The sequence below is a fragment of the Paramisgurnus dabryanus genome, chromosome 11 (assembly GCF_030506205.2).
Source record: "Paramisgurnus dabryanus chromosome 11, PD_genome_1.1, whole genome shotgun sequence".
NCBI classification, from domain to species: Eukaryota; Metazoa; Chordata; class Actinopteri; order Cypriniformes; family Cobitidae; genus Paramisgurnus; species Paramisgurnus dabryanus.
In genome coordinates this window covers 8,720,808-8,747,537 of record NC_133347.1, presented here as the reverse complement: position 1 = coordinate 8,747,537, position 26,730 = coordinate 8,720,808, and the positions used below count along the sequence as shown (strand labels likewise).

The 26,730-nt window shown below is 37.4% G+C and overlaps 1 protein-coding gene across 2 annotated transcripts in view; it reads left to right on the top strand.

Moving 5' to 3' along the window:
- agbl4 (AGBL carboxypeptidase 4) overlaps nucleotides 1-26,730 on the top strand; it is a 549,929-nt gene that overhangs the window by 394,126 nt on the left and 129,073 nt on the right. For both annotated transcript variants that reach the window (XM_065248477.1, XM_065248476.1), the window contains exon 6: nucleotides 7,775-7,814. In XM_065248477.1, coding sequence (XP_065104549.1) covers nucleotides 7,775-7,814 — 40 coding nt within the window. The remainder of the gene's footprint in view (nucleotides 1-7,774; nucleotides 7,815-26,730) is intronic.

Here is a 26,730-nt window from a genome sequence, read left to right as displayed (position 1 = left end):
ATACACACACATTCATGTATATATTTAAGAAATATTTACCTTTAAATACTGTATATACATTTATATAATTTATATTATATATAAATATTAGTGCTGGGAAAAGATTAATTGCAATTAATCGCATACAAAATAAAAGTTTATTTTTGCATAATATATGTGTGCTGTGTGTAATCATAATGTATATTTAAACATACTCACATACATATATACATTTCAGAAAATATATATATTATAAAAATATAAAAATATAAATAAATATATATATATATATACACATGTAAATGTTTCTTAAATACATACATGAATGTGTGTGTATTTAAATAGGCATAATAATTACACACAGCAAACACTTGTAAATTATGCTAAAAATCACTTTAATTTTGTATGCGATTAATCGCGATTAATCTTTCCCCAACACTAATAAATATAAATATTTTATATATAAATTTATATATATTTTTTTCTTAAATATATACATGATTGTGTGTGTTTTTATATATAAATAATAATTATACACAGTATACACACATAGTTATGTAAACACAAACTTTTATTTTGGATGTGATTAATCGCGATTAATCTTTTGACAGCCCAAAAAAAAATCACTTTTATTTTGTTTGCGATTAATCGCGATTAATCTTTGCCCAGCACTAATATTTATAAAGCTTTATATAGTCTAAACATAGTCTTTTGGGTATGTCCTCATTGCGATGAGCCTGGCAATTGTGTGTGTATTTCCGTAAGGTCTTGGTTTGGGCACTGGTAATTGGACAGTGTATTGAGTTTTAAACCCAGGATGAAGGTCTCTCACCCCGGCATCTGTTAAGGTGAGCAGATCTCCTCTGAGTCATGGCCCGTACCCAAGCCTTGGTCTCCCAGATCTATGGCACCAGCACCCTTTCTCCTCATCTCATTCACCTGTGACTCTGTCATTTGGTCCTAAAATAGAATAGATATTATGCTCCATTCAGAATAATGAAACCCTTTGGCTTTCATTGAGGCCTGTGACACCAGAGTGCTCTCATGTGCAGGCTGACAGTGTTCCTGCTTTATGGGCCAGGGGAATTCCTTGGCACTCTTTGATAAAGATTAATACAATCCTATTTCCATGCCTAGGATTGCCTCTTCTAATGTGATCCCCCACACACACACTTTCTATTTCTCTGTCTTTATATTTCCCTGTGTTCTTGGAAAACACCAGGAATCCACTAAACCATTTCCCATTTCTCAGCCCAGAACCCAAATAAAATCTGCAGCCCACGCTTTTAAACCAATGCAATATTCTGTATTTACTATATCCATTACTTTTATGACTGAAACTAATTTGATCTAGACAAATCTTTATTTCGATTTTTCCAGCAGAGGTGTTTTTTTCCAATCAAGCTATCAGTCAGAGTAATAAAGAATTATTACAGCGCATTTAAACATAGCCACCGTAAGCTAAAGCGCATGTTTTATCTCAATTCTTTATAGATTCATCCAAAAAAATCTGCAGTAACAAAACATATTAGCGTGAGAAAATGCATTGCATATAGCTGTGACCAAAGGCAAGCATTAAGAACACACAAGGGCCATGAATTATATCAAGGAGGGCAAAGGCAAAAGTCAGAAGGAGTCCATTGGAGACCGCATAGGGCAGCATGGGGTGCTGCAGCAGCCTGGAGCTGTTTTCACTTGCTGCTCTGTGAGGGATGCTGGATCTGTACCAGCAAGACTGAGCAAAACTAACAAAGGTCAGATCAAAGGAATGGAGAAACTGGCCTTTTTTCAGATCCTCTAATTGGCAGAGAAGAGAGGAAACTCTCAACTGGTTTGGACTGTCAATGGACCTGACTCAGTGCATGTGTGTGGGTGTGGAGTTTAATCTATGGTGGGAATTTTTCAGGATCTAATATAAACTGTAGTGATGCCACATAATAAAAGAAGAATAAGCATGCATAATTTGTAAAAAAAAAAAAATTTATTTCAATACAGTAACTTTTTACCCCAACTTCTAACCTCTACCTTTCATTTAGGTTACATTTTGGTTTATTAAATGTCAATTTCAAATTTCATTCTCTTAAACTGTACCTTTTGCCATGGTATATTCGAAGCAATAGCCAAAAATACATTGTATAGGTCAAAATTATAATTTTTATGCCAAAAATCATTAGGATATTAAGTAAAGATTATGTTCCATGCAGACATTTTGTAAATAACCTACCATAAATATATCAAAAATGTATTTAGTAAAATGTGTTGCTAAGGACTTAATTTGGACAGGTGATTTTAAAGGTAATCAAATTTTTTTATTATTATTATTATTTTGCACCCTCAGATTCCAGATTTTTAAATACTTAAACTAAATGTTGTCCTATCCCAACAAACCATGCATCAATGGAACGCTTTTTTATTTATTCAACTCACTTAAAAAAAATCTTTTTATTATTATTGAATATCAACATCATGTACAAAATAAATTTGATCAATGCCACATGAATGAACATGAGGTATCATTATCATATCATTTTTCAAATGTATAAAAACATTTGTACTGTATAATTTGAAATCATTTATAAAATGTGAAAGGTTTGGTTTACATAGGGCCCATTTTGTTTTGTGTATATGATACTTTCCTAATACAATAAATAGCTGTATAATAAAATTGTTCATTACTTTCCAAATTATCTCTCTCAAAAAAAAAACAAAAAAAAAAACACATCAAACACATCAAATTTCTACTACACAACCAAATTCTCTACTAATATAATTTTCCACATTTTTCCAGAAAAGAAGAATTACCCTTATGACTGGTTTTGTGGCACATATTACAAAGGATAAAAAGCAATGCAAACTTTTGTAAATCAGAATGATTTTTTATATTAATGTAGAGGTGGACAGGATTTTTATTTTATTCATGTGCACTGTTCAAGTATCTGTACTTCATCAGATTGTTTTATTTTACTATACTATATTGTAATAATATCATACTTTTTACTTTTACTTTTTACATTTCATTTTCAATTTTATTTAATACTTAATTACATTACATTACATTATAAATCTAGTACTTAATTACTTTTAGTCCAGTAAAAGTAACTACAAGTTTTACTTAAGTATTAATAAGCAAGTATTATATTTTTAAAGTATTAATGGTAAAAACAAGTTGTGCTTATAAAATGTAGTGGAGTGAAAAGTACAACATTATGCATTGTAATGTAGCGAGGTAGGCTAAAAGTTTGTGATAAAGTACAAAAAATACTTTTGTATTGCGGTAGTATAATATGCAATATTATTTTCATTCACTATCCTTGTTCTTAGGATCAGAAACTGAACTGAGTTTGATGCATGCAAAGTGCAGTGTCACCAGCAGGGGGCGATGTGAAAAATTAAACAGCATATCCTTGTGTTTGAAAGTTTGAATCTTGTTTCTTTCTCCTCATGTTTAAACATTTGATTAGTTTAATGGATTGTGAATTGTTTTCTCAATGGATGCAGAACACTGCTCAAAATCCTTTGAAACTAATATTTAAAATCAAACAGTGTTTTATTTGCTTCTATATAGTTTTTCATTGCTTGAATAAAGCTCAGTAAGTGTCTGCATAATGACAATTCATTGCTCATTCACTTACACACTTTTCATTTATTTTCAGTTTCCAAATACCCACCAAAATCATGAAAATCAAGTAAATTCTGTGTGGGATCAATAAATAATTGCAAAGGGTGATAAAATCACCAGGAAATAGAAGAGGTGTGCATGCAATGCGCATGTGTGCGTGGTTTTGTGGGTGTTAGGTTTAGGGTACACTAAATATCATTATCTTAGTTTGAAAACCACTGCATCTACGAGAGGCCCTTAATAATATAGCTTGAAAAGTGCGAGTGAGTGTGTGTCAGAATGATATCAGTATACGCTCTCTGATCTACTATGCATGTAGTGGCTCTCATGTTGAAGGACCTGCACCATTGTTACCACAAGAGTGTTGAAGTACAGCTCTTTAGCTGCCTACTGCACAGTGTATGTGCGTGCGTGCGTGCGTGCGTGCGTGCGTGTGTGTGTGTGTGTGTGTGTGTCCTCCTTGCACCTCAGTGTGCCATCGAGGACGCCATCAGTCTTTGATTGGACACTTATTGATCTGAGAGTGTGACCTGGGTGGATTGCTGTAGCCTACACCCTCTCTACAGGAAACCACCCGCATCCACTGCAGCACATGAATACATAACTCACAGATCACAATGGATTATATACACAAACACACACACACACACACACTATTTAGTGGCCTGATGTGAAAAGCAGAGATAAGGATGACAGACACTAATAACAGAGTCTTGTGTAGAGTTCAAGAAGAATATATAAATATGACAGGGTTGGTTGTTGTGATAACAGCAGTAAAAAACAAACAAACAAACAAGCACTGAAATGTCTATATGAAGGTACCTCACCTCATTGCTACAACAGGCCCTAAAATTATATTAAATTATATGTTCCTGTTTCTTTTTGTCTTTGCTTTTTTTGGCCTGTCACAATATCAGACTTTCACTACAGAAATATCAAGGACAAACGAACTGTAGTATTGTTCATTTTGTTTCATTCTGTCTTTGGCCAATGAATTATACTCAAAAGACATGAGTAAAGTTAAAATGAAATAATGACCAATGTGGTAACCAATACGTGCCCTGTGCATTTAACCCATTCAGTGAGTAGTCGGTGTTGGGTGTACAGTAACGCATTTCAAGTAACGTGCATTACGTACTTTTCTGAAGTAACGAGTAAAGTAACGCATTACTTTTTAAATGCACACATTAATATTTCAGTTACTTTAAAAAAAAAGTAATGCAAGTTAAACTAAACGTATTCAAATTATGCACTCTTTGCGTACACGCTTATGTGGGAACAGTTTGGGTCAGAAACTGAGATGGCAGGCCAGAGCTCGACATTTTTGTGATGAAATATGCAATTTCTGAATGCAGAACGTTTCAGTCATAAAAAACACCTGCAATGCCTGAAAGAGATCAAGCCTCAGCCAAGATAAAGTAATGCAAAAGTAACTAAAAAGTTACGCATTACTTCCAAGAAAAAGTAATGCAAAAGTAGCTAAAAAGTAACGCATTACTTCCAAGAAAAAGTAATGCAAAAGTAACCCATTACTTCCAAGAAAAAGTAATGCAAAAGTAACTAAAAAGTAACGCATTACTTCCAAGAAAAAGTAATGCAAAAGTAGCTAAAAAGTAACGCATTACTTCCAAGAAAAAGTAATGCAAAAGTAGCTAAAAAGTAACGCATTACTTCCAAGAAAAAGTAATGCAAAAGTAACCCATTACTTCCAAGAAAAAGTAATGCAAAAGTAACTAAAAAGTAACGCATTACTTCCAAGAAAAAGTAATGCAAAAGTAACTAAAAAGTTACGCATTACTTCCAAGAAAAAGTAATGCAAAAGTAGCTAAAAAGTAACGCATTACTTCCAAGAAAAAGTAATGCAAAAGTAGCTAAAAAGTAACGCATTACTTCCAAGAAAAAGTAATGCAAAAGTAACTAAAAAGTAACGCATTACTTCCAAGAAAAAGTAATGCAAAAGTAACTAAAAAGTTACGCATTACTTCCAAGAAAAAGTAATGCAAAAGTAGCTAAAAAGTAACGCATTACTTCCAAGAAAAAGTAATGCAAAAGTAGCTAAAAAGTAACGCATTACTTCCAAGAAAAAGTAATGCAAAAGTAGCTAAAAAGTAACGCATTACTTCCAAGAAAAAGTAATGCAAAAGTAACCCATTACTTCCAAGAAAAAGTAATGCAAAAGTAACTAAAAAGTTACGCATTACTTCCAAGAAAAAGTAATGCAAAAGTAACTAAAAAGTAACGCATTACTTCCAAGAAAAAGTAATGCAAAAGTAGCTAAAAAGTAACGCATTACTTCAAAGAAAAAGTAATGCAAAAGTAACTAAATAGTAAAGCATTACTTTCCATGAAAAGTAACTAAGTAACGCATTTGGTTACTTTTTTGGGACTAACTTAATATTGTAATGCATTACTTTTAAAAGTAACTTTCCCCAACACTGTGAGTAGTGAACACACACATGCGCCTAGGGTTGTAACGGTATACAATTTCCACGGTATGATAATCGTCTCAAAAACTATCACGGTTTTGCGGTTTGTCGGTATTAAACACTTATTATTATTATATTTACTATTATTATTAGCTACAATGACCCTTAAATTAATAAAAAACAGATAGGGGTTTTGGGTTGAACATATGGTTTATTACATTAAACTTTTTTGGGGGAAAATACACTTTCGAAACAAGTAAACTTAGATTCTTATTGATTCTTTTAATTTTATTCTTTTAAATAAAATTATAAAATACTCATTAATTCTCTCAGAGCTGCTCTGGATATATTCATTTGTTCACATCGTCATATAGCGAGTGAAATGTATAGTTTTTATTATATGGCCTAAGTATAATCAACTTAAATTGATCTGTAAAGAAATCACTTAAATGGGCTTTAGTGCCTCTTTTTGCCATTAATAAAAAATCAACATACTGTATGTGTTTTATCAAGCTAAACAGCTCCAAGGTCAGTCAAACCATTAGAAAACATTAAAAAGTTATATTTAAAGCAAATCTGTGATTAAAATTTAAAAGTAAAACCAAGATTGTGTACAGTGTGCATAATTTTTTAATGAGGCAGTGAGCTCATCTGATGAAGCATTACGAATGATGTAATCAAATTACGACTGTAGTGCAATATAAAACTATTAGTGAAGCTTTTTCAGGAATACGCCTGGTTTCGTTCCTCTGGGATTGCGGCTATAAAACGCTATTGAATTTTTTTTAAGTCTGTGTAAAGTCTGATATTAAATGTGTTCCCAGTTTGTCAAACCAGAGGAAAAAGAATTTGTTTTTAATCACTCAGCCAAATTTGAATGATTGAAAAAATGCCAAATAAATAAAATAAGTTATCAAAACAGCAGTAGGGGAGAGCGGGACACAACCTAACGCTTTTTGGTTTGATTAATTATATTTTTACACAAGCAACACACACATCTCTGCTACAAATGAACATTTGAAGTTTGTTTCTCGTACTTACCATTCTTGGAAAATTACACCAAACATGACAGAAGTGCAAACTTTACAACTTACCTCATAGGTGGGGTTAATTGTAACAGGCAGGGGGTTAGTTGTAACACTTGCTAAAAATTACGTTTGCAGGCAAATATTTCAATCCTATTTTGTCTATATACTTGAAGTGGATATTGTTTACTGTATATCTGTCTATAATAGACAGGTATCTACACTATTCATCCCTAACCATAGTTCAATTATAAATGGATATAAATGTCTAAATATGTGAGAAAAGCAGCACAATTATGACAAAAAAAAAACATCTTTATATGTGATCCAGTCTGTAAAAAGCCTAGTCTTAAAATCTAATTCTGAGTTTTGATACTTCTACAGTCATTGAACGATGCATCGGTTGTTAATTGTAATATTTGTCCCACCCCTCCTCCACTGTGATTGGACAGCCGAGTGAGAAGGGACAGTGACGTGCTCAGCAATTAACTCGAAGTTAAAAAATGTTCAACTATGGGCGCTAAATCCAACTTGCGTAAACGCTTTGGCGTACATGCCCCCTTAGCGTCGGGACCATGCCCGGTGGCCACTGTTTAAATAATCCTGAACACAGAAATGTGTACAAACTGTTTAACAAGTGTAACTCCACAATTCAGTACATCATAGTTAACACACTTTGTAACGTGAAACAATACATCTGACGTCTTTTTATTTCCTTTTTACAGCAACAACGGCGGCTGGATCTTCTGACCATCACAAATCCTGGTAAGTCTGCTTAGTTTGTTTGTGTGTGTGTCAGTGTTTGAACTGCATTACAAGTGTGTACACATAACTATACATGTAACATAAAAGACAACTCTGTGATTAGTTGTGAAAAGTACGCACCATGACATTGACAACATAGCAGAAATCTTATTGTCTTATTGTGTGTATTTGTATTTTTCATACCTGCCGAGCTAACCTAAAAACAAAAAGCAGCTTTTTCTCGAGATTCGTCAGCGTTTTCACAATCCGGTCGTAACGCACCGCCCGTTCCTCTCCCAGAGCACTGGATACAGCCCACATTTACACGTCTCGACGGATAGCCGAATGTCTTCTGGATGCATCTGGGTGTAAGGGCTGAACTGCAGTCAGAGCTCTGGGAGAAACAGATGGGAGATGCAGCAAGGATGCAGTCTCCATATGTCTAAAATATCTGGTTGCCTCATACACTTTGATTAAAATAATGTTTATGTAAGGCACGTGGAGCGGGCTAATTTTCCCAGCTTTGCTCGGCATCTGTTTCCCAAGACCGTACCGCTGACCTTCACGACTTCACAAAAGGCGAGCACGATGCAACATGGTTTTTAGCTTTCCTCATTTTGGGTTATATAATGAAAATGACTTTTTTCGCCCTATAGAGCTCGCCAGTTTTGGAGGGTAATTTGCTGATTTCAGCTAGCAGTAAAAACGACTTTTCTCCATAAAACCCCCACAATTGTATTCTAACTGTGCATAAGCAGGCTGCAGGCGGCCTCTGGAGAGCTGTTGTGCTTTTTGCTGATCTAGAACCCACATCCCAAATGCAGTTATTAAAACTAACCGTTGAAAGAGCAACTACTAAACTGGTCTTAGATCAGGCCTACAGATGGGCTTAATGAGTTATTGATGAGTTGAATGGGGTATTTCAGTGGCTATAAATGAAGAATCACCACTGTAAATGAGCTCATCTATTCCCATCTTTTTCCATAAGCCTGCTGCTCGGGTGCCTATTAGGATTCTGTGTGCAAAGTGTATGTGAGAGAGTATGTGGTGACCTTCGACCTTTGTTTGTCCTATGCAGTGAGATGGAAGCTTGTTTTCCTGCTATATGGAAAACAGCTTGCTCTTTTAGATGACTGAGACAGATACAAAAACATCACACTGATACACTGACCTATCCGCATATTTGTCACATTACACACTTCTTTAAAGCTTTAGATGTGCAAATTCTATGCTTTCTTTGGGATTACGGTATATGTATTTGTTGATATTATACATGTTTTATACTGCAGTAGTTTTATATACAACAAATGTTTTTTGACATTACCAAAAACAACAACCAATTTTGTCCATCATTTTCATATATTATGAAATTTTGGTTTTGTTTGTGTAAAGTGGCAAAAGTGTGTGTGGAAATATTTAAATACATGTATATTTATTCCTTAACTCATTCCCTGACAGACTTTATTTTTTTTAAAGTTGCCCGCCAGCATTTTTTTTGTGATTTTCACAAAAGTGTCTTCCACGAAAATTAATATAAACATACAAATATATCAGACCATCTGCTTTCAAACAAACAATAAACAAACAAACAAACAGAACGGGGGAAAAAACATTTTTTATTCTCTATATATATTCTAAAAAAAATTATATTCTAAATATATTCTAAAATATTCTATATTTTTTCTCTGCTTATAAAAACTCTTAAATATGGGTATTTTTCTTCAAAAATACATTTTTTTAGCAAAAAAAAAATGCATTTTTGTAAAGAGGGTTTTGTTAGAGATCAGATTCAGAACGATTATCAATATATACACGGAGTGTAAAATTAATAAATCATTTTTTGCTTTAGTTTTTTTTATAAATTGGGTAAGTGGATAATTGCGGCATTACAGATTACAATAAAAACTCTTCAGGAAAAAACTTTTTCATGCAAATGTTTTCTATTAATTGACGAAATAAATCTTCAATTGCTGGGAAGGAGTTAATATGATCAGTAACCCTTTACAGTAATGGACGAGATAAATCGTCAGTGGCGGGGATAGAGTTAATAAGATCAGTTAACCTTTACAATAATGTAACAGTATTAGTTATCATAAAAAATCTCATCAGCAAACATTTTTGCTCACACCAACAAAGTGGTAATTTTAACATGTTATAATAAATTATCCATATGGTATTTTGAGCTAAAAACTCACATATATACTCTGGGGACACCAAATATTTATTTTACATCTTTTAAAAGTCTTGTGAAAAGTCCCCTTTAACATTAGTTGATGCATTTGCTAACATGAACAGTGAATAATACTTCTACGGCATTTACATTTTACATTTACATTTGGCAGGCGCTTTTATCCAAGTGCATTACTGTGTACACCTTTTTATCAGTATGTGTGTTTCCTGGGTTCAAACCCATGACCTTTTGAGCTGGAAATGCAATGCTCTATCTCTGAGCTTTACAGGAACACATTTATTCATCTTAGTTAGTTTCAGCATTTACTAATAAATGTTTTAAATTAAACTATTAACATTAGTTAATGCACAATTAACTAAAATGAGCAAGTGCATTGGCATTAACTCACAACTATATTGTTCATTGTTAGTTCAGACTGGCTAATGCATTTACTAATGATAACAAATACAACCTTATAATAAAGCGTTACTGTGAGGTCAAACCAAGTCATCCTCTGTGCCCTGGAAGTCTTTTTTGGAGCAACTCCCGGGTCAGAACCTGCTTCTGCGGTACTGCTCTTATGGAGGCCCCGCAGATCAGCAGTGAGGGCGTCTTAGCCCCTCATTAGCTCTTCTATGTGAAGAGCACTTCCCACTCAACCCCTGCCAGACCCCCTTTAATTGGACAGTTGAACAGCACGATGTGAATCTGGCTCTATTGAAGCCTGACATTTCAAACAGCTGACCTTTCTCAGTCCAGAACAGCTAAAGAATGATTCGACTCGCCCACAGTTTCCATCGCAATGCAGAACGCAAACTAAACATTAGATACACATCAAAAGAAGTCATGATGGATGTATATTTGCGATTCTTGCCGTAAATACCAGTGCTTGAAAGCCAGCAGAAGAATTTAAGTTAGACTTTGGCTTTTTTTATGAGAATTAACACATAACAGTGTTATTTCAGAATAATTCAATCATTGATTTTGCATTGATTTCAATCTTTGACATGACTATACTGAGATATCAAGGTTATATTTTTACAGAATGTTTTTACATGACTTTATAAAAAACTGTAAATTGCAAAACAGACTTTATCTCAGTTTTCACAGGCAGGATAACATGTGAGGACTACAGTGTGAGTTCAGGTGGGGCTGAGGGGGAATGTGGTGTATTTAGAGTTTAGGGGGTGCCCGCGGGCAGAAAATTGAGTTCAGCATCTTTTCGGAAAGGCTATTGTTGATCTATTGATTTGAATGCCCTTTTCATATCTGCAGTCTCCATTGCGTTATTGTTCAGCCGGACAATTAACTTTGCTTGGCTGGTGTTTAGACTTTGTGTCACTTCTCCCCCCCCTATGGTCACCATCTCAGCAGCGTCACAGAAAAAAAGGTCAATTACATTCATGAGACTTAGAGAGATGTGCAAGCTCACTGCTTTGAGAACAGATATTCGACAACCTTCAGATCTCCTCAAAGGCTCTAAGCTTTCTGCTGGAGACACACGAGTGCTTTGTTGTATATTTACTGTATGAAGATCTTTATATATAGCCTGAGCATTTAATATCATTTGTATAAGGTTCAGTTGCTATTTCTGCTTTCTTCAAACGCAATTTATACCTGACAGCGCTCAAAACATGAAAGCAAACAGATTGCTTACATTTGTATTATTTAAAAAAAAAAAATTCTACTGTTATATCAGTGGCGGCTCGTGACTGTTCATCCGAGGGGCGAGGGTCATGTGTGTTGCTTGTGTTTTCAAAATATGTGTTTGTTGCGTCATGTGAACCATGGGCATCACGTGTTTTGTCAAAATACTTGATGCAAAACCGTTTATGATAAAAGAGACACTCACGTTCACAAAATACACGCAAGTTAGTTTATACTGTATATCACTTGCTTTTTATTTTAAGTTTCTTTCTGTGAAATATTTTGCATGATAATCTAATGCAGTAACATTCATGCATTTGTAAATCTGAGTTGCAGTTTGGTACATGTTGGAAGATTAGTTTATTGTGTTTTTGAATAATAATATATGCTTATTGTACCACTGTGGCATACACCTCTTGTGGTTCATTGCTTTGGTGTGGTTTTATTGCCATTAATATGTTCAGCCTAATGCACTGGAATGTCTCACATTAGATGAATCTTTGCATTGACTGGTCTCAGCGGTCCTCTATAATGAATCTTTAAAACACATTTTCAGCAAGCAGCACTGCTCTGATTGGCCCAATGTGTCCCCGAGTGTTTTCTGGGCCATTTCTGTGATGGTTTCTGTATGGCATCCAGTAGTAAAACGGGTCTGAGCCTGATGGTCTCTGGACTGGGGCCGTGTGACTAGACACCCTGCTGTTTGTGCTTTTATGCCCGGGTGCAGTAACTCCAGGCCAAAGCAGCAACTTGGACAGCTGCTGTTCACAGCGGCCAATACCTGCACCAGCGAGATCTGCATTCAATAGAGCAGAGAGACCAAGCTTGGCAGAGAGAGAGAGAGAGAGAGAGATTATGGCAGTATATCCATGCAGCCCACAGGAAGTGAAATGAGAAATGACAGAACAGAGGGAAACATTCAAACCCAATACTATAAAACATAATAATACGATTTAACTATATATATTTAACTATAAACAGTTATTATACATCTTCTGTATGTGAATGTTGATTCATACCAAAATGCTTTTTTGCATAGTTGTGTTTGACACATGAAAACGTCTCGGGTTACGCATGTAACTGTTGTTCCCTTGCCATACTTCCTGCGTCCCTGTAACCCCGCAATATTTCAGATAGCGATATACTTCCTGGCTCCCACGTCACACTGTCTTTGTCGTTAAGCCTCACCATTGGTTGAATTTGATGTACACATTCAGACGTACTTACCTTTGGAGGCGTCCCCAAAGTGTCACCACAGTGACGCAGCGCGAGTTTCCATGAAAGGGAACTGTAACAATGTATCTTAAAAGGTAACACGATGTAACCTTGCTCTCACTTGAAATGTGTCCCAACATTTATTTCTTGAATTTGAGGGTATTGGACCTGAAAAGTCCTTGAAAGGTCCTTGAATTTGAAGATAAGTATATGTATGTGTCTTCCTAGGATCAAACCCATGACCTTTGCATTGCCAACGTAATCCGTTTCCCATTGAGCCACATGAACAGTAAAGTAAGGGCTGAGCCACATGCAAAAAGTGCCAGAAAGCAACAGCATTAGAGAAGAAATACATGAACAGAGAAACCAAAACGTCATGCCGTCTATTTTCCAGTTGATTTTTTCCAAATGCACACAAAGGAGAATAGCGAAAGGGCTGTGAGCCTGTTAATGAAGAAAGAATAAGACCATTAATGTAGTCGGGGGAGAGAGAGAGGGAGAGATGGAGGAGAAGGGTGCACCACTGGCGTCGCTTGGAAAATATTTGTAAAATATGCATCATTAAACCATTATTTAAAAACATGTCTGGAGCCCAGCCTTGAAGCTTTTCAACAACTAATGCCTCTAGTTAATATCCCCAGCCATGCAAATATCACAATTTCACGCCTTCTTCACATAATCAGCCATGGGTTTTTCTGTTCGCCGTGTGAAAAACAAAACAACACTCTTAAAATACTAAATGAAAATGCAGCGTGCCATTTGCCATTAACTTGTCTTTCTGTTTTCACGGCTCGCCGTGTGTGTTTCTGTTCACGAGCAGATATGTGGGAAAATGTAAATAGTATTTTAACAGCTTTTCTGCAGAGGCTCCGATGACAGCGATGACTATTTTGTCATCAACCAAGCCATTTCCAAGTGCAGCAAAACCATATGGGTTTGAAGATATGTAAAGATCAGATGCAAAACCCTCTAAGTGCGTGTGTAAGACATGTTTTTTGGTAAAATAATTTTTTTTATCAGAGGCCAGGATTTGAAGTGAAGGTATTTGATGAATGTGCCGAGAGCATTCAGTTAATATAATTGTCTCGCTTTTGACGGATGTGGCGTTTAGTGGCTTTTGCATCTGAGTATACACTTGCCTAAAGGATTATTAGGAACACCATACTAATACTGTGTTTGACCCCCTTTTCCCCTTCAGAACTGCCTTAATGGCATTGATTCAACAAGGTGCTGAAAGCATTCTTTAGAAATGTTGGCCCATATTGATAGGACAGCATCTTGCAGTTATGGTGATTTGTGGGATGCACATCGAGGGCATGAAGCTCCCGTTCCACCACATCCCAAAGATGCTCTATTGGGTTGAGATCTGGTAACTGTGGGGGCCATTTTAGTACAGTGAACTCTTTGTCATGTTCAAGAAACCAATTTGAAATGATTCGAGCTTTGTGACATGGTGCATTATCCTGCTAGAAGTAGCCATCAGAGGATGGGGACATGGTGGTCATAAAGGGATGGACATGGGCAGAAACAATGCTCAGGTAGGCTGTGGCATTTAAACAATTCCCAATTGGCAATAAGGGGCCTTAAGTGTGCCAAGAAAACATCCCCCACACCACCACCAGCCTGCACAGTGGTAACAAGGCATGATGGATCCATGTTCTCATTCTGTTTACGCCAAATTCTGACTTTACCATCTGAATGTCTCAACAGAAATCGAGACTCATCAGACCAGGTAACATTTTTCCAGTGTTCAACTGCCCAATTTTGGTGAGCTTGTGCAAATTGTAGCCTCTTTTACATTTTTTGTAGTGGAGATAAGTGATATAATACAAATACATAGGTTCAAATGAGAACCCCTGCATTTTAATTTATGGAAATAGTGATTGGAAAAGGAACCAGGATTATCCTGTAAGACTTTATCGCCAATAGATGCTGCACTAAACTACACTCCCACTCGTACTTAGCTTCTAGCTTTGTCTGATTTTTTAATTTGGTTACCTAGTTACTGCCAGGTTTGCGAGGTCACTTCATTAATCCTGTTGTCGGTGAAAGGGTGGCATGCGTTGGTGTGTATGTTTATATTTGTGTCGGCTCTACAAAGAGCAGGTCGGCTCTCACGCTCCACCTGCCACGCAGTGTTATCAGATCCACCCACACTAACTCGAATCCTCTGCGTGTTGCGAAGGCCGATGCTAGGCCGCTGTTTACCGCCGTCAAATTAACACACCTAGTAAATCTATAGGAGAAATTAGCTACTGTATGTAAACATTATGTCACTTCCTATTAAGGCTGATTTGATGAGAGTGCTTAGTGAGGATAAGAACTGGGATGATGAGAATTATTCTTGAAGTGTGATGCAAGTGTACAGGGCCTTGTTGTTACCAGATGTCGTATCTTATAGAAAATAAGCAAAATGTGTCTCTGGAGTATGGCAGAGAATTATAATTAATTGATGATAAGGCCATTGGGGTATTTATTGTTTACCAACATATCAGCTCAGTGAGGTTGCAACATGTGATGGAAAACATTTATAGAAACTAAACTAAATGATGTCGTAGTTAAGAAAGCACTTTAAGCACATAAGACAACACACATACATAGTATATATTAATTTCTTTCCTAAATGGTCCATATTAGTACCTCAAAGGTGTATGTTAGTACCTCACATGTACATATCTGTACTTAAATGGTACATATAAGGACCCTTGGCGCTTTTCCATTGAATAGTACCCCATGGGTTGGGTTAGCTTACTTTTGGGGACTTTCTATGGGTTCAGTACGTAGTACCCAATACTTTTTTAGTACCACCTGGGTTGGGGTTCCAAGTGAGCTGAGCCGATACTAAAACGTGACATGAAAACACTCTTGATCGTTGATTGGTCTGAGAGAATCATCACTACCAGCATCATTGCTAAACGCAAGATTAGCTTTACCTTCATGCTTGCGCTGTCTCGAGCAAACCTGTTGTCATCTGTGCTTTGTTATAAGTTCCCAAACTCCCTTTAAGGGGTAAAAAACATCCACAGGCTTAGAATCAGGAACACAGCACCAGTGTTTTCCTTGCAGTTTGTGGCGGCACATCCGCGACTCGCACGTCGGCATGTAGGCTATGCACTAGAGGTCTTCTCGGGTCCAAAGAAATGTACCCGACCCGAAATGACCCGAATCACTTCATACCCGAACCCGACGTGCATAAATAAAAAAATTTTAAAGAAAGACCCGACCCGAGACAAACCCGAGAAAATTAGACCCGAGTCCGACCCGAACTAGTGAAATTTTTTTTTAACCCGATCTGGAACCGAATGTAAACGGCACTGACGTGTGTGCATTCTGCAGACCCACGCGCAGCAGTCAGACAGAAAGAAACTCCGGTGGCCTTGCAACCAATTTGGCGAGCTGCTCCATTCGTTTTACTTTATTATCTGACGACGACACCAACGTAACCGCTAAAATGTACATTTATAATTGACTGACCTGTTTGTCTCAACGAAAATGAACCTTCCGACAACCACACAATGTCGCAAGCGCTCTTGGCAAACAGATGAGAGGTTTGAAAAGAACATTGACGCACACAGGCGAGAGAGTTCGTGTCTTCTCGGGTCCGTTCAGAAAAAACACATTCATTTTTAAATTACCCGAGACCCGATGCCGCTATTATTGTACCCGACCCGTGTCCGAGGCACATGTGAAACTTTTAGACCTGAACCCGATCGGGTCTCGGGTCGGACCTCGGGTTTTCGGATCTAAGTGGACCCGTGAAGACCTCTACTATGCACGTAATTTCCCCAACTTAGCGGTGCACGACGACTGTGCGCCACGGGTGTTTGTCATGTCATGACTGTAAAAAAAGATGGACATAGTGTCCGTGACGTCACCCACAGGTGTCTGAAGATTGTTTTTGAAGCTTAAAGTAGGCGGTGCCATCTTTGCCGCACGTCACCGCGCATCACTCATGGATATCCGGAAATAGGTAAAGAGGCGGGACGTGGGTGAAGCTGAGGTGACTGGTTGCTGAAACCACGCCTGCCTAGCTCGACTCTCATGACGGCAATGGCTGTTCAACCGTCACTCAAGTGGCCACGCCCTTAATTATGCAGAACTTTAAGGCTTAATATCATTTAAACGGATGAGTTAAAAAAAATCACAGTTGTCATGAAAGGCAAAATTAGCTATACAGACCAGAAACACTTTTTGTACCAGGCTGTAAACATATTATTTTCTACTGTAAAGTTGGCCATTTTAACATGGAGGTCTATGGGAATTAACTCCCTTTTGGAGCCAGTCTCTAGTGGCCAGTCAATGAATTTCAGTTTAAATCACTGCCGTATTGGCTTCATCAGAGAGATCAGAAGGTTGCCCCTCTGTGTTTGTACAAAAACTGTCATGTGAGACAGAGGTATAGTTATAAACGCAATGTGCAAGCATCTATTTGTGGTGGTCAATTTTGATTTTGTGGCACACTGACAAATAAATTAAAGTATGGGAAACACTGCTTTCCAACAATGCTCGCTCCCACTTTTTGTATGAGGTACAGCAGTAGGCAGCGCAAATATAACGACACGCCCATAATCCCTCTCACTCTGAAGTGGTCCAAAACTCAATGGAAAAGCTAACCAAGTCAAAGTAAGGGAAGCTGACCCGAACTGGTGTACTTTGCAATGGAAAAGCACCATTATATACCTTCAAAGGGTACTGTACCATTGATAGCTTTTTGGATTATTTTGGAAAAAAAATTCAACCCATTTGTTTTGTTTCATTTCGCTACATGCCCTTACTTATATCTATTTCTACTTCACAGAAACAGTGATTATATATGGTCATCTTTGCTATGGTACCCTTTATGACTGCAAGCCTACTAACTTGTCTTAATCACACAGATGAATTCAGTAATCAGCTCCCAGCAATTAAATATTCACAGTTTATCGTCTGCACCCAATGAGAACAAATGGAGTGTCCGCACAGCACAAATCCAACATTATCCAAGACGATGTGGGAAAAGCTTGGTCTAGTCTTTCATATTAATGCAACCCAGGGGTCATATTTGGGGGTTTGGGGACGATGCAGATTCTCGACTTGACCAAATCGATAGTGAACACCCCAGAGACCGAGAGATCCTGATCAAGAGTGCACTGAACAGACCTGAGGTATAAAAAAAATCTCTGAAGCTCTCATTTGTTCTGTAAAAGAAAGATCAATGTCCCACCCACCACCACTATTCGGAGAATCCTCAGCGGGACACTGTTCTGGCAATGATACCCCTGTAAATATTTGATGAAGGGATTGAGGAGCGGTTATACAATATAGTTTGCGTGCGCTCGGACTGTCAGTTTGGAAGTTTATCTCAGGGCAACGGGCATTAGTGACTAATAGTAGCGTTCAGAGTCCTGTGCTGGGGCTACTGTTCATTTCACGCACTATCACTTTTTTATTGCCCGACTGATGACTTCATGGCTAATCAGTTATTCATGAGACACTAATTAAAGTACAAAATAAAGTAAGGTAATTAAGGCCGGTTCAATTAAACAAGAGGAGATCACCGTCTTGATCAATAGACGACGATGATGATGGTGGCAACTTTTCCCAATTCGACTGACCCCTCAAGCGGGGTCTTTTTTCCTGGAAACACGGAAGGCTTTATTTTGAAACATATTTCTAATGTTCTCTAAACGATCCCTGCTGTCTTTCTCTGTGCTTCACGGATTCTGGCAAAGGCATCAGGTTTCGAGCGTGCCGTCTGGTTTCTATACTTAGCCAGCCAGTACCGACACACACAAACACAGATTGTGCACACACGCACACCTGGACTAGCGTCTGTCCATCTCCCCGATTGGCACAGGTGCACTGTTTTGATTGGCTGCAAGGTAATGGCTAATGTGTTCCCAGCTAATGCAGCTGTCACGGCTCCTCATGTCCATCTTTCCCTACCTTCATCACCATCCTCATCCTCCTCTGGGCACCGACCCAAAACAGGCCTACACCTACCAACTCGCCCAACACCCACCCTCTCTCCTATTCTAGTCACAAAACTCCTGCCTCCCTCTCCGACAGTCGGCTTCATCATCCACATCATTATGGAGATTATCCCATGTCTTTTATTTAATGGTGGCTAATGTATCACCAATAAAGATGAATGAGGAGAGCTGTGGAGCTCTAATTGGAGGAACATGATGTCTGACTCCGAGCTGCTGATAATGTCGACACTGCCAAACAGTTTATGAGGCGCTATCACCAGAGTAAGCACTGGCGTGCACAGGGGGGAAGTTGGGGGGCTCAAGCCCCTGCCACTATTGTCTCAACTATAAATGTGCACCTCTGGTCATAGTGAAACTAAGTAGTAATTATAATGAATAAAATATGTTACCATTGCCACTAACAACAACAATAACAATAATTAAAAAACTTGTAAAAATAGTTGAAAGATGCTTGATAAAAGTGTTTGACTTAATAAAGTGTACCAAAATAAACTGCCATCAAACATAAAAAAATCAAATAACATTACAATAATGCAGTAAATTCAGTTATTTGCAGTAAAGGACAGAGGTTAGTCAAAATAAGCACTGATAATCAGATAGTCCACGTTCACATAGCACCAGAATATGGCTGTATTTCTACTACCAATGCTAAATGTGACTGGATAGTAGCTATCTTAAAGCTTTTTTTAATTCACATTCACATTTGGGAATCATGGGAAGACCAGCAAGGATCCTGTTGTATTTCAATCTTATTTTCTCAATAACAAAGTCCATTTTGTGGCACTTGCCTGGACAGGGTTTAGATTAATCCAGGACTATGCCTTAGCTATATTAGGACAATGAAGTAGTTTATACAAACAAACCTTTAAAAAAACCTGGTGTGCATCTTGAGCCAAAACTTCACTTTTTTGAAAATATGCTGAATTTTCAGCTCCCCTAGAGTTAAACATTTGATTTTTACTGTTTTGGAATCCATTCAGCCGATCTCCGGGTCTGGCGCTACCACTTTTAGCATAGCTTAGCATAATCCATTGAATCTGATTAGACCATTAGCATTGCGCTAAAAAATAACCAAAGAGTTTCCATATTTTTCCTAATTAAAACTTGACTCCTCTGTAGTTACAAAGTATTAAGACTGACAGAAATTAAAAGTTGCGATTTTCTAAGCAGATATGCTAGTAATACTCTCATTCTGGCGTAATAATCAAGGTTTTTGCTGCCGTAACATCTTGATAAAAAATCTTGATAATTTACTCACCACCATGTCATCCAAGATGTTTATGTCTTTTTCTTCAGTTGAAATAAAACATTTTTTTAAGGAAAACATTCCAGGTTTTTTTCTCCATACAGTGGACCGCCATGTGACGCTCCAGTATGACCTTACATGTTACATAATCACGTCGAAAGGTCACGTGTTACATATGTGAAACACACACTTGCAGACCATTTTAGTTACTTAGTTACTTACTTAGTTACTTTTTCATTTAGCTGATGCTTTTATCCAAAGCGACTTACAATTGCTATATATGTCAGAGGTCACAAGTGTCTTGCTCAGGGACACAATGGTGTCTTATTTTAAACAATAAACTGACACAAAGACATTAATTACTGTCATTCCACATACAACAATGTCGGAATGGTCCTCTTTCTCCACATTTTTAAACACTGGAGTGGTAGTTTTGCATACATAGTTTGCAAACGTAGTTTTGTAGTTTTGCGTGACCTTTTGACGTGATTAAGTAATACATGAGGTCCCACAGGCACATCACACAGCTGGTGCAAGATAAAAAGTTGTGGTTAAAAAGTCTTTTTTTTTTTGCGAAAATGAGGTTCATTTCGCTAGATAAGACCTTTATGCCACGGTTGGAATCATTTAGAGCCCTTTAGGGCTGTCAAAATGGCTGAACAAGTACATTCGAAATTCGTCCTTGAAAAATAATAAAATTCGAATTATATTCGAATTATAAAGACCTACTTTATCTTGGAGAAAATACTCCTAAAAGCCCACAAGAGGGCGCAGCACAAAGCCCCAATAATATAATCATGCACAGCATATTTTTTGTTAAAACGAATGTTATAAACACTACTAATGAAATCAAAATTAACCAGTATAGTTGTGCACCTGTAAATGTACAAAACGAATGCCATACATAGGCAATGCATATTAATATAGGGCATTTTATATAAGTAGATAAATTAACGTGTTTCTAATAAAGTATAAAAACGAATTAATCTTTATTTAAGCCAAAATAAGTGGGAAAGATCATTAGTCATTTAAATTTTGTCAAGCTTAAACGCTATTCACAACAACTTATATTATATTTTGTGTGTTCCTTGAAAATATGTAGAAATATATGCGAGTAATAAATTACAGAACAGAAATGTTTAACTTACGCGCAGAGCGAAGCCGTTAATAAAGCAGACTCTCCGTAATTAACATAAAGGACGTGCTGAAACAGTCGAGTTGGCAGATTATCATCATGTTTATATTTCACGCAGATAATGTTGATGAAAAACTTGCATATCAAATGTCCAGGTGAAAGTCAAGTTTCCAGTCAGTTAAAATAAAGCCACCGCGGTGTTACATTGCAACTCTCTCATATGCGTTGTGGACTCTGTAGATGCACATATGGTTTTAATGTTGCTAAACAAGCAGCTGTATTATGGCACTTTCGTGTTGATCAGTTATTTTAAACTTTAAAACTGCATTTAGAAGCAGACGACAATAATTCATCTCAGTTAGTTTCACTTTGCGGTTGAATTCCAGTTGATGCTCCAAAAACCAAAGCAGCATCACACAGCTCTTTTAATATGTATTCTGTCCGACTCCTAATCCCCACTGTCTTTTCTTGCTATTTTTCAAACGAATAACGCTGGCTTGCTCCGCATAGTTGGCTGAGCAGCTAACGCTCTGTATAACAATCCGCGTCAGTTATGCATTATCACGTTGCGTGAGCTTCCTGACACAGGTAAAATTCGAATGCAAAGTTTTACGTTCGAATATGCATATTTTTTTTTACATTCGACGAATATTCGAAATTCGAATTAAAATTTGACAGCCCTAGAGCCCTTTGAAGCTGCATTTAACAGCCATTTTAAACTGCATTAAAACGGCAAACTGTTGAGGTCCACTAAATGGAGAAAATCCTGGAATGTTTTTCTCAAAAAAACATAATTTCTTCTTGACTAAAGAAAGAAAGACATAAACATCTAGGATGATGTGAGTAAATTATAAGATTTTTTTTATAAAAAAGTGGAATATTCCTTTAAGGCAGCTTAAACATGCATTTTAATCTGGGACTAAGCCCTGTCTGGGAAACCGCACCAAAATGTTTATACCAGTGTCCAGTGTTGGGGGTAATGCATCACAAGTAACGTACATTACTTAATAATATTATTTTTCTGAAGTAACGAGTAAAGTAATGCAAGTTACTGTTTAGTTGAATTAATTCCATTAAAAAAACAGTACTGAATTAAACTGAAAGTAGTCATGTAGAATTACGCTAACTCTATGCATGCACACCTAAGTGGGAACAGTTTGAGTCAGAAACGGAGATAGCAGACCAGAGCTTGACATTTTTGTGATGGAAATATGCAATTTCTGAATGCAGAACTTCTCAGTCATAAAACACCCGCAAGGCCTGAAAGAGATCAAGCCTCAGCCAAGTAAGAAAAAGTAACGCGAAAGTAACTTAAAGTAACGTAAGTATTACTTTCCATGAAAAGTAACTAAGTAACGCAATTAGTTACTTTTTTGAGGAGTAACTTAATATTGTAATGCATTACTTTTAAAAGTAACTTACCCCAACACTGCCAGTTTCAAGTTGCTTAGTATAGTTTGGAATTCAGTTTTAAAAAATACCCATCATGGATTCTGTTCTGAACTTGGTCCACTTGAACGCATCAGCCAGGAGATCTGGGTGGTTTTATTGGTGCAGACTCAGAGTGCATGGCAAGGTGAGCATTGAGGAGCAGATTAGATTAGGAATAATCCTTTCGTTGCACACTGAGCCCCATCACTGCAAAGTCCACTCAGTAAGACTGCATCAGTTACACCCTTCTGCCCAGCAACACATCCAGAGCCCGGTCTTTCCCAGAGTCCTTCAGCTCAATTCATTCACTGAGGCCGAACAGTTTCTTGTTTTTTACTGTTCTTATATAAAGCTGACTTGATGCTAAGCAGAACAGGGATTAGATGTAAAGAAACTACTGTATAGTCTATGGCGGCCTTACAGAACCTTGGTCTGTCTTCATCTTTGCTTCCGCAAGATGAGTTCAAACCTTACGTCCTTCGGGCAAAGCTCATCTCCGCACTTTCGGCTCAGGACTCGATCGCATATCTGACTCAAACTGTGACATAAAATGAAAGGAAATAAATGGAGAGAAAACAGAAGAAAGGGCAAAAGCATCTAAAGTTCTGCATCACTTACTTTTCAATTACGACAGGCGAAGCAGAACGAATTGTTAGTGCCATTTATTGACTGCGCCTTTCTCGTTATTAAAGTACAAGTGAAGAAATCCGTCCTTGTGTATAACAACCTGCCTGTTTTACAATAACAAAATGTTCCTTCTCTGTCAGATAGCCTTTGTCATTTGTAGAGAAACAAGGCAAAGAGAATGGAAGGCTTGGCAAAACAGCATGCTGGCAGAAACACATTCTTCCACACAGACTGATACAGTCAGGAACCAATTGTGATCCAGAAGAATACCTCTTCCCGCATGGCATTCAGCTGAGACCACTGGTGCAGAACAAAAGTAATAGGTGAATGAATTGATTATGGTAATGATTGGCTGGCTGAAAGATTTTTTTGTGTGCTGTATAAGAGGGATATGAGAGATATTGAACACGCATTAAGGGAAATGCAGCACTTGGATGCCTCTTTATAAGCCACAGTCTGTTTTCAGGCTGACATGGGCCTTTTATTATTCTTGACTTGTGATCCTTACATTTACATGTTGATGTTTTACATAAGACCACAGACAAAACACGAAGATTAATCTCCAAATTAATTCAGAAGGATACAAAAACGGCGCATTCAACTGACAGCTTTTTTGCATCACTCTTAGTTAATTTAATTAGCAAGAATTCTTTTTATTATTTTGGAATGTGCTCTTACTAGAAAACTAGTCGGTATACTCTAATAGCAATGCATTGCCAAGTGACGATTTGTCATGGTAAATTAATTGTGAATGTCATTATTTTTAAATGACTAAAAAGTATGGGGTCTCACAGTGGCTCAGTGGATAGCATTGTTGCCTCACCCCGGTTCAACCCTCGGTTACGTCAGGTGGCCTTTCTGTGTGGAGTTTGCATGTTCTCCCCGTATCAGTGAGGATTTACTCTAGGTACTCCGGTTTCCTTCCTCAGGCCAAAAACATGCAGGTTAGGTGAATTGGAGATGCCGAAGTTCCCCTGTCCCAATGCGTGTATGGACAAAGTTATTTAATATTTACAAGATGAGTCACTGTGAATGGGGGAGATTGCAACGATCAAAGTGCCGCTCTAGTCCCAGAAAAAAATTGCCAATCGTTGAAGATTTGAATCCTATGAGAGAGGGACTTTGCATATGCGCAGAACCGACTGGTCTTGTTGGATATATGGTGGCGCAGTGACGCGACTTCCTTAAAAGGATTTTGGTATGGATCAGTTTGTGTGGATTCGCCATATGTGATGAATATAACCATAGATGCTGGAATGGTGTTAAGAATGAACAAACAACCCCAAAAGTACAATGGTAACCTTAATACTTTATTGTTCCACTGTAACGGCAAGTTACAAATCTCTATGAAATCAAAATGTAATTGTTTGGATTTTAGTACTGTATGAATATGTTAGCCTTAATGATATCTAAAAAAGCACTGTACTTTAAAACATTGAAAAATTAATATATGGAGGATATAAGAATTCAAAAATTAAATTCTGACACTTAGGGCGTTTTCACATTAGCACTTTTGGTGCGCACCCAGGTTCGATTGACATCAAAGTTCGGTACATTTGGATGATGTGAACGCTGTCTTACGAACTTGGGTGCGCACCCGCGAAACGTACTCGAGTCCGCTTAAAAAGGGTGGTCTGGGGTCCGGTTCATGTGAACTCCAGATCGGTTCGCTGCTAATGTGAGTGCAATCGTACCAAATCGCGGAAGTGAACCACTGTTAATTACGTATTATATGGAATGTCCCACCAAAACAGACGTGTGTGTTTGTGTGCGTGCACTTACCTTGACAACAAAATGCATAGAATGCTTGCTTGACTTTTGTTCTTATTTTTTAAACCTTTGGTTTTGTTTTCAAAGAAATAATACAGAAACGCACTTGCGTCTGTCTGCCTCAAACATACTAAAGTCGTTTCGATGACAACGGTCTGTCCGCCGACGTCAATTTTTGTGGAGGCATTCAGAAATCATCTCTCTGCTTGCAGTTCGTCAATCACGCTTGTCGTCTTCTCGTTTACAGCGGTTGCCAAGATTCTCAACATGAGAATGCGCCGTCTGCAGCTTGATGATGCAAGCGTACCGCGGTTCGGACGCAAAAATAATAAGTCCATGGGGGGCATGGGGAGGGGGGAGCAATCGAACTCGGGTTCGGACCAGGCAATCGCACTAAATGTGAAACCACCCTTAAAATGCTATTTTGAAAGGGGGAGGGGCCACTCAATATGTCCCACCCCTAATTTCCTTATTAAGTGGAAATTATGTTGATCATATCAATGTTGATCAATGTGCCAACCATCCGCAAGGGCGTAGTTTTCAGATCCAATTTGAGCTTTGGGTGAATAATAAAAAAAAAGTGTCCTGCGACCAGAATTCAGAGTTTTCCGATCAAAACACTGTGTGCAAGGTGAAAATTATGAATCCTTTTTTGTTTAACTTTATCAGTAACACTTAAATCCTTTAAAACAATTGATTACTGATTTTATTACTAAGCGCATGCACGAAACTAAAGTCACGGATGATGTACAACGCGGCTGACGTGTTATCTGGTGCGCCCCAGCTGTTTTTTTTTTTTTGCCCCTGGGCTTCGTTTACAGTCTGAGGTACTGTATGTTTAAAAAAAAAAACTTTGCAAACATGTCGGGATTTATAGGTGCACCCCTAATTTAGGTCAGTGTCTCCGTCTACCAACCACACCTTTTCTGCTACGGTTTATGCATCTGATGGAAAACAAACTGTGCCATTTCTCTTATTAGGTTCCTCTGTATTTTGCACCTGGTTATTTTTGGCATAATTCTTGTGTTTCATGTTTAATTTTTTTTTACTTTAAATGCAAAATACACTTTTTATAAATGTACTGTAATAGAAAATACTTTTTCCCAAACTATTTGTGTTGATTTGTTATATAAACAAATGATTTACATAAAGTTATTACTATGCTTGAAAATTTTTGTAATAACCAGTTTTTCTGGACCTATGAAAATGATGAGAATTCAGATTTGGACCTTTGAATGTAAACTTTGAGAACCCCTGGGCTATATGTTGCGAATACTTGAAATGTAGCCATTTATGAAAGTTAAACAAAAGAAGTTTAAGAGCTGAACTTGCATTACAGTTAGTCCTATACAAAAATACATGTGTTGATTATTTACACTTGCACTTTTTTTTGTGCAGTGTTCATAATTGAACTATTAACATTTGTCTCTTGCAATGTTAAACTTGTTGTCAGTAAAACTGGTTGTCAGTAATTAAAAGGCACTTTTGGCACTATTTACATTTTTTAAATCGGGCCCTTGAAGAAGAGTAGTTGAAAAGCCCCTGCTATACACTGTAGTATGTGCAAAACCAGTTAGCAAAAAATAGTATGTGAGAAATACCCATATAGTCTACTGTTTCCTGTGAGATTTCTCAGTTTGCATCAGATATGAACTTTTCTAACACAAGAGGCCATGAGAGCTGAGGAGCTGTCACATAAACTAATATGTTAAAAACACTGAAAA